Consider the following 9,437-nt stretch of genomic DNA (forward strand, 5'->3'; position numbering starts at 1 on the left):
GGAAACTCAGGGGGGCAGGGACCACTCTGAGAAAGGCTCAGGGAAGCCGTCTGGTGACAGGGGAGCATACTTGAGAGCCACTCTGGACAGAAATCATTCCGACATGAAGCAATGTTCGGAGGAGCCACCCGAGGCAGGAGCCTGAGGGAAGACCAGACGCCACAGACGGGGAGGCTTGTGGAGCAGGGGAGCGGTGTCCCCCAGCCCACAGCAGAGCAGAGAGGGGGGCCGCCGAGCGACTGCAGAGACAGGATGGGCCACGCCAAGGAGAGTGTCCCTTCCCCCGGGAGCCCGGGTGGCAGAACGGGTGGGTGAGGTGACACAAGTGGATGTTGTGCCCTGGAGCTTTCTTGCTCTGTCTCCAATCTCAAGTCAGTATCACATGGGTTTTTCTCACCCACTCTCATGGCTACTTGCCAAATAATAACAATAATAATAATAATAATATAATAAGAATAATAACAATCATAATAATAATAATAAAGAAGGAACAGAGAGGCCAAATCGAAGTGCTGGCCAGCGTGTGGGCAACAGAAACACTGGTGTGTGTTGGGAGCAGATGTGAATTAGTGCAGCCACTGAAGAAAGGGTCTGGAGGTCCCTGAAATATTAAGCAAAGAATGACAATGTCTTCGATCCAGCTGTCCTCTGAGTGTATAAGCGGGGTCTTAAGCACGTACCTGCCTCCCCACTTTAGAGCAGCAAGAGGTGGAAGCGGCCCAGGGTCCGAGGCAGAGGAGAGGATCCGCGCACCTGGCCCATAGTCATCCCCCACAGCAGGAGCTGTGTCCCGGCTGCAGTGGGGACGCTGAGGACAGCACACGCTGTGAAGTAAGCCAGTGAGAGGAGGGCCATAATGCACGATCCCCATACAAGAGGTTTCTAGAGCCATCGAGTTCACAGAAGCAGAGACTACAATGGTGCTTTCCAGGGGCTGGGGGAGGGGATGTAGTTTTCAGTAAAATAAAGTCATTAAGCCCTGGCCTGTGTGGCCCACAGGTCAGAGCATCGGCCGGCCCACTGGGGGTCATGGTTCGATTCCCGGTCAAGGCTCGTACCTGGGTGGAAGGTTCCATCCTGGGCCCCCATCGGGTCGAGTGTGCGAGGCAACCAGCTGATGTGTCCCCCTCACAGGGCAGTTTCTCTCTCCTTGCACCTCCCTCACTCCTTTCCACTCTCTCTAAAAAAAATCACGGGGACAAATATCCTCGGGGGAGGGTTAACACAAATGAAATAAATAAATACAGCCATCAAAGTAACTGTGAACTGATAGGTTCTGTAGACACACCCTCGTGATCTTGCACACAGGTCCTTTGGGTGACAAACACTCTCTTCCTAATAGTAAGAGTGGTAACTAAAGGAGTCGTGACAAAAGGCAGCAGCCCCTGGACAATCATCCCGGGCCTCTGAGGGCTGTATCGGGGGCTCTGGGGCTGCTGCCTCCCTGGGTGGCGCCCCCTGAGCCTGTGCGCCCGGGGACAGGAGGGCTGCGCCTTCCCTGTGCTCCTCTGCCCGGCTCCCTGGGGTCGGGGTGCACTGTTGGAGTGGAGTTTCCCCCTGGCAGCTGCCTGCTTGCTTCAGGGCTTTAGGGAGAATTTGGGGGAGGTGGTAGTAGCTGGGGGTGGAGGGGTGAGCGCACGAGTGTGTGCAGGGCAAAGAGTGAAGCCTGGACGGTCCCTGCAGATGGAGAAGTGGAGGGAAAACACGCTCCCCGGGCCCCTCCCAGCCTGCAAGCCCAGGGAAGGGCTGAGGCCAGCGGGCTGCTTGAGCTCATGGGAGGGGGGAGCAGGGCGGCTGCTGCTGCTGGGAACCAGGTGACTGGCCTCAGGCTGCGGTTCCCTGGGGACCAAGCCCAGGAGCAGGACCCTGTGGAGTGTTTTTACCCATCACCCTCCTTTTCTGTCAGGGCCACGGGCCTGGGAGACCTGTGAGTGACACAGGGGTTCCTGAGCAGCATTCCCTCTCTGATCCCTGTCCTCAGACGCCACGGCCACTGCTCTTCATGTCAATGAAATGCCCCATTGACACCACCCAACGCCAGGATATGATGATACCATCTCGATGCACGGACAGGGATTCTTGGATAAAACAGGACACGTGGAGACGTGCAGGTCAAGTGATTTATTGAAGCAAGACGTTGACACCTCTACATTTTCCAGGGAAGGTCAGGTCATCATTGAGCAACAGAGACAGTGGTAGGGGGGCTGGTGGGAAACCCACTGTTACATGTATTCTTTATTTTGACCTGAAAGAGAAAAAGAAAGAGAGGTGCCTCGGTCATGCTGCCCTGGAGGTGACGGGTTCACACAGAGGGCTGTTCACAACCAAGACCTGAAAGAAACTGCAACCAGCAAACGCCCAGCGGGCACCAGGCAGGATGGCCGTGCGTGTGGGGACTCAATAGTCCTGATGCAGGCACAATGCACCCAGTAGGTCAGGAAAGAGCATGACCACAGCCTGACACATAGACCCCAGAGACCCCAGAGAGGGGCTCAGGTGTCTGCTGGAGCCAGTAGGAGGGTCAAGGTTGGGGGAGCAGCCTGGGATTTCCTTGCTCTGAGTCCTGGGTCCGAAGACCGGGTGTTTCCTCCAGAGTGGACCCGGGGCTGAGGGACCTGGATGGGGTTTGGGGGGGGAAGTGGGAAAATCTTCCTGCAGGAGATTCCAGCCTCCTGGTGGGAAGTGCAGTCTGGCCGCCCAAGGACTTCTCCCCCCAAGAGTCCGGCTGGTGTGGACATTGGCATGAAACCCGACTTCATTCAGGGCAGAGGAGCTGAGAGACACCTTCCCGTATCTGTGTCCCTCACAGACACCTGAGGAAGGGGTCAGCTCCACAAGGGCCGCAGAGGACATAGCAGGCAGGGTCTGTGCCCACGGGCCCTGATTGGGGAGGACAGGAAAGTGGGGCACAGGGACAGGGCGCCGGCCTTGGCTCTGCAAATGTGCCAGAGCCAGGCGGCCAGTGCTCCATCCTGACAGGGGCGGGGGCCAGCGCTCTCCCTCCACTGTCTCCCCTTCACCACTCCCAGCACTGCCAGGGGATCCCCAGGGGACAGTGCCACTGGGTGAGGGCCACTCTCCCTCCGTCAGGAAAGCTCCCAGGCAGGGAGGCAGCAGCCTCTGGTCTTTCAACATCACCACTGGTTGTCCCTGGTTGTCCTCACTCTGGACACTGTGGGGAACCTGGTGCCCAGGGGGGATCATAAACAAGATGCCCTGTGCAGGCTTAGTCTTTCTCAGCAGGTGTCCTGTTATAATCCACCCTTGGCCCCGGGCACTCTATCAGAGGCGAGCAGAGGGGCAGGGACCCCAACCCTGTGCCCCCCACAGAGCAGCACCCTCCCCTCCCTCCGGGCATGCAGCTGAGCAGGTGGTCCTGGAAAAAAGGAGATATTACCACTACTCCTGCAATTCTTAATTTGTCACCAAAGGAGATCTTGTCTATGCATTTTTTCACTTCAAGTTTGGCCTTGACAGCCTCTGGAGGTGTGTGATACTTCAGAAGTTTCAAATGGAAGACGGAACTGTAATCCAACAGGAAACTTTTTATTTCAGAAACAAGTCCTGCACAGCCTATTGCATTTGCTGGAGTAGAAGAAAAAGAAACACAATTGCAGTAACATAAGTCAGCTTTCCCCATGGCTCCCAGACCTCAGATAGAAGGAACCCCAGGGGACTGTGGTCTCCCCCCAAACTGAGCCAATGTCAGTGCAAACTCCTGCAGTGCTGACCTGCCCGAGATCACAGAGCCAGCAGCAGAGCCAGGATGGAAACAGGCTGACCGGCCCCTACGTCACTTCTCACCCTTTGTCAAGTACACCCAGGCCTTCCCGAGACGCCTGCTTTGTTGAAATTTGCTTTCCCTAGATCTCAGGCATGAAGGTTTGCCTCTAGGAGGGCAATGCCTTCTTTTGTCTTGGGCACTGGGGGAGAGGCAATGTTAGCAATCAGTCTTTCCCATGAAGGGCGAGGTCAGATCTTACCAGAGATCAGAGGGGGGTCCATCTGGAGAGGAGTGAGGGAAACTATGAAAGGAGGGGAGACGCCCTTTTCTGACTAAGTTTAACACTGGGGTTTTGTCGGTGGGTGAAGACTCCTACAAAGCTTATGAAGAGAACTCTGGAAGCTTCATGCATCTGAAGCTGAAACACAGATCACCTCTGGCTCTCGGATTCTGCATTGACGGACAGAGTTCCTGGGGCGGGGAGGCAGGAACTGGGGCCTACTTTCCTCCCACTGGGATTGTACCGAGACCTGAAGTGACCCCTTTTCCTGCTCTGCATTCTCCACCCCACCCAGGGCTTTGTAACCACCTGCAGCTCCAAAGGCGCCCCTGCAGGGCCCAATCCCACCTGGTCAGACAGCGGCTGTGCAGGGCTGAGGGGTGGGGAGAGGGGCCGCTCGGGGAAGGGGAGGAGGTGCCGAAAGTCAGGTGCAGGAGACAGGCTCAGAGGGCCTCTGTTCCGTCCGGAGGGCACGAGCACACGGCCCTTCTGTTGGCGGAAAGTCTGCAGTTTGCCTAGAAACACTGCAGTTGCAGCCTGGCGACTGCGCTGCTTCTGCACATCCTGGCTGGGCTCCTGCAGGAGCAGGACGTGTGGCCTCAGTGAGTGCTGCTGACCCTCAGGCCACGGGAACACTGATGACTCGAGACTCAGACAACAGCGGCTCTTCCTGAGCTGAGCACCGGCCTGCGGGAACCTTCCATGGGTCTGAATCTAGTTCAACAGCCTTGGACTCGATGGCACCTAAAAGACTCTGGACAGAGACCGTCTGGGGAGACCAGAGTTGGCCTCTGACTATTCGTGTCACTCATGGTCACAGCTTCTCCTGCTGTAGCTGGAAAGCCAAGGGTGGGGGAGACTTGAAGAGATGGAGCCTTTGTTCGAGGTCCCAGCACTGCCAAGCAGCAGAACGCGGATTCACAAGCAAGTTTTATTACGTTCTCTTGCTTCCCGGACACAGACCATGGGTGGGAAGGGGTCTTCCACTGGAAAAGAGTTAAAACTTTTCTGGAACAATTTCCTGTAAAAGCCCCATACATTGGGAATGGATACAATGAGCCCTGGGCTTTTGGTGGCCGGTCCACACGGGGAGTGAAGCTAAGGATTCTGATGTGTTCCCCACTCTCCCCAAGCAGCCCCCTAGGTCAGAGGGTTACGCACTGGCCCGCTGGTGTCCGATCAGAAATGCTACTCACCCCTATGGCAGTGAAGGGGCAGAGTGACCAGCAGGACAGGCAGGAACAGTCTCATGGCTGATTTTGCTTTGAGATCCGCTTTAGGCAACAATGAGCAGTTGGGAGCTGGACTCAGCATCCTGGGGAGCCCGGGGCTATTTGTACCTAGTGAGCCTCCCTGGTCCTGCCCACAAAGGACGTTACAGGTCACAAGGCCTGGCCTCCAGCCCTCCCTTCCTCACTGAGTGACCGTCTCATCCACGGTCCCACCCTAGTGACTATGCCAGAGGGAGGCATTGCTGGCACTGTGCACGTCTGCCTTGCAGCACAGACTGAGGCTGAACTTTGACAAATGTGTAATCACTTGATCGATGGAAGCCCCTGGGATTTAGTGCTTTAGGTGCAGTCAGTGTCTGGTGTTGGTCCTTTGTCTCAGCGCCTGCGTGTGAGGAACGCATGTGTGGGGAAAGGGTCATTTTGCCTGGGCCTAATGGTGTCACGAACCCAGAGGTGTTTTGAGAAGTAGGAGGGAGTTCAAGACAGGATTCAGCCTTGCTTTGCCTGAGTCACTTCTCTCACTAGCTCTGTTGCTCTCCCTGCACCTCGGGTCAGGGACAGAGAGTACCCAGGGAGGAGCCTAGCCCTGGTGAGCAGGGCATAGCCTGCACATGACATGGGTGGATCCGGGAACCTGAGGCCCTGAGCACTGCCCAGATGGCCCGGGGGGTTGGGGGTGATGAGGGGAGGACAATACTTTTCCTGAGACAGGATCAAAGCTGGACTACGGATGGTAAGGAGCAGAGGACCTTTCAGATTCTCTGGCCTTCAGTCATGGGGTCTGTAATGAATGATTCAGTTCTAGTGTGTGTGCGGGTGTGTGTGAGGAACGCATGTGTGATGTGAGTCTCTCTAGAGTCTCCATTCTAATCAATAACCAAAAAGGAACTTTAGGTTTGCAGCTTCTTTATTGAAATGAAAATGTATGTGAGGTTTCAACAACTGTCTTGCAGGCTGAAGATCAAAAGACAAAAAAGAAAGCTTGGTGTGGTTTCCACCCATTGACAGCCGGTTTCTGACATCTCTGCAGTCTGAGCCAAAGGTCTGGTGGGAAGTTAATACGTAGCACACCATTTACTGTCATATATTGTTTCCTGGGAAACAGAAGCAGAGACATCACTCACATTTCAATTCCCCTTACAAAGGAAAATCCTGAAAGACAAACATGGCCTCTCATTGTTTTCCTGGACTTGTCCACAGCCATCGACAGAGAGCTGGTGCTGAAAGCCAAGTCAAAATGATCTCATTTGTTCTGTTGCTCAGGAGACATTTCCTGACGCCAAAGATGTGCTGCTGCTTCCAGATCTGGTCCCCATCAGGGATCCCTTTGATGATCTTATCTGCATGTCTCCTCTTCCTTGAAATAACATATCCAATAAATATGCTGTGTTATCACTTTTCAGTATCTCAGCCCAAGCCCAAGAACATGTGCATTTTGGGATCCTGCACGGCCTACATGTAGAAAGAGAGCAGACAGACTGAGGCCTCCCACGTCCCTGTGGCTACAGACCTTGGGAGACGTGCACTCCAGTGACTTGTCTGACCTGGGTTTTCAAAGGAAAATCCCATCACCTTTCACTGAAGGGCTTGTTAGTGTTTTCAAACTGTAATTATGGTAAATACATGTAACATAAATATGACCATTTTCACCACTTTAAAGGTACAGTTTAGTCGTGTTAAGAACATTCACCCTGCAGAGCAACCAACCTCCAGGACCTTCTCACCTTGCTGCAGTGCAGCGCCAGACCCTGAACAGCTCCCGGTTTCCTCACCACCCGCCCTGGAGACCACAGTTCTACCTCTGTTTCTCAGGGATCACCTGCTACACAAAATGCAATATTTCTCTTTTCGTGACTGGCTTTTTTTTTTTTTAATCAAAGTTCCTCCAGATTTATCCATGTTGTCAGAAACCCTGTGTCAGAAAATTCTGAGCAATGTAGACTTTTATCTTTGTGCTGTGGCAATATTTCTAACTTGTTACCCTGGAATGTTTTCAGTTGTATGTTAGGGCAGGGAATGAATACTAGAAAAAAAACTAAACAACACCTGTTCTAAATAGAAAAGATCTCATTGTTTAACTACTGATTTTTGCTTTCAACAATTCCATCACCCATGGTGGATGCATAGCCATGGTGTCCTCTTGTCACTCATGGGGCTTTAATTCATGGTCAAGAAATGCACTCACTCACACTAGCAAACTGTGGTTGCTTGAAGGTGCTTTGGGGGTGGCAGTAATAAGACGGAAGGCATCTTCCTGAAATGGAATTTTCTGCACTCTTGAAAATTCTTTAAAGTGTTTCAGTAGTTGCTTTGATGAACAAGAGTATTTTGTTTGTTTGCTGATCACTCTTACAAGTGAGGGTCTTCTTGAGAATCAGGTGTCTCTGAGAGGCTGAGAGGTAGGTAGGCCTCTGCTCAAGCCCTCTTTCCCCTCTCCATGCGTCACTCACTACAGAATCCACAATGTGAGCAGGCAAACCAACCCCAGCCCTTGGGTGGCTTTCTGGATGTCAAAGTATTCACACTCACCAACAACTAAATTCACTGATATAATGGCGTGTGATCGACACTTGCTTTCAAAAGGCAACAACCTGGGAGCCTGCTTGTCCCTGTGCAGTGCTGTAAAAGCTGTTAGGAACAAACCAAGATTACCATCATCACTCTGACGTTGTCCAGAGTTTCGTTACTCTGGCTGAGAAAGCATTGCTTCACTTCCTTTAGGGCATTGGCGGTGGCATCATCTGGTATGAACTCTTGAAGATCTTGGATGTACTGTGTTTCGTCCACTGTAGGATCAATGGCCTTTTCGATCACATCCTCCAAAGTGGGGCAGCCAGAGCCTGGGGAGGAAGTGCACAAAAGCAGGCTGGAGCACAGAGGTACCACATCCTTGTTGGACATAGCGACGATGCCTGTCCTCCTCTTACACCCCAGTAGAGACAGATATTCAGAGAGATTATGGGCAATGGTCTGAGCCCTCAATTCTAGGAGAGTAATCTCAGGATCTGAGATTTTCTTTAAGCCCTAAAACATCTGCCTCCTTCCCCCCGACCACCGCCACTCCCAGCTGCCTGGCTTCCACAGCCCAGAAACCAAACACTATGTAACCGCGAACAAGGAAGACACCAGAGAAATGAGATGCTCTGCACTGGGGTCTGGGGGCAGGAGATCTTCCACAGGGGGCCCGACAAAGGCCTGCACCCACGGCCTGGCCCTGTCAGCACTCACCGGCATAACAGGACAGGGGGAGGGCAGCCAGCATGAGGACTGTCACCAGCTTCATGGTTCAAGCAGCTGTTGTTGGCCGGTCACTCCGATGTGGCAGGGAAGCAGAGACTGACTCACTTTGGAGGAGAGGGCCCAGACTCCTCCTTTTATTCTCCTGGTGGGCACCCGAATCCCTGCCAATGACGGCGGAATGCGTCACCAGATAAACCTGGCACTGGGCCCCAGGAAGGACTCGAGAATCAACTGGAACCCAGCCAGCCTGTGCTCTGTTTGTAGAAACCAAGGAGACAGAACCTTTAAAAACCCTTAGAAATTTCAGAGCTGCAATAGTGGAAATGACATTAGGTGAAATTAATGCTGAAGGCCTTGCTAAATAAAAGCAAATTACGCCCTGAGCCTGTGCTGTCATTTTTGTTTTATTGTTATTGGGGTCCTCACTACCTCTCTCTCCTCCTGCAGGTCTCCTTCCCCTTGCCACTCCTGCTCTCCCCTTGACCTCGTCCTCTCCCCACACCCCCGAGACTCCTCTTTTTGGTCTATTTCTTCAAGGTGCAAAACTCTTCCTACCCTCTTTCTGCTCCTCCTGAGTCATGAGAAACCTAGGCTGGGTGTGATACCACATAGCGCCTGTGGAGGGCAGACGTTCCACACCCATAGACTTGACCCGTCAGATACCTTTGTTGGAAAAGAACTATAATTCTTCACCTTCTTCGAGGGCTGTTTTTACAAAGACTATCTCATTTAGTTAAGTCAATTTCATAAATTTAGTTATAAATGTAGAGTTAATTTTTGTTTAGTTTTGTTAGCGTTCTGGGGTTTTGGTCCTCTGATTCAGTAGCTGACGTGAGAAGTAGAATTACAGGTGCTTAAGGGAGGTGGCGCTGAATGGTGGGTCTGGGCTCCTGCAGATGTGGGGTGAATCTTGGATGCAGCTGCTCATCATGAAGTGTCCTTGGGGAAGTTGGTGCTAGTT

At 52.8% G+C, this 9,437-nt stretch overlaps 1 protein-coding gene across 1 annotated transcript; it reads right to left on the reverse strand.

Moving 5' to 3' along the window:
• Window positions 1-6,291: 6,291 nt before the first annotated feature.
• LOC148092084 (mammaglobin-A-like) lies at window positions 6,292-8,519 on the reverse strand. The gene is made up of 3 exons (XM_087822399.1): window positions 8,465-8,519; window positions 7,889-8,076; window positions 6,292-6,330 (listed from the first exon to the last, which is right to left on the reverse strand). The coding sequence occupies exons 1-3, from the start codon at window positions 8,517-8,519 to the stop codon at window positions 6,292-6,294; spliced, it is 282 nt and encodes a 93-aa protein (XP_087678525.1).
• Window positions 8,520-9,437: the final 918 nt, after the last annotated feature.

Source organism: Miniopterus natalensis, chromosome 11, assembly GCF_054644295.1.
Source record: "Miniopterus natalensis isolate mMinNat1 chromosome 11, mMinNat1.hap1, whole genome shotgun sequence".
Lineage (NCBI taxonomy): Eukaryota > Metazoa > Chordata > Mammalia > Chiroptera > Miniopteridae > Miniopterus > Miniopterus natalensis.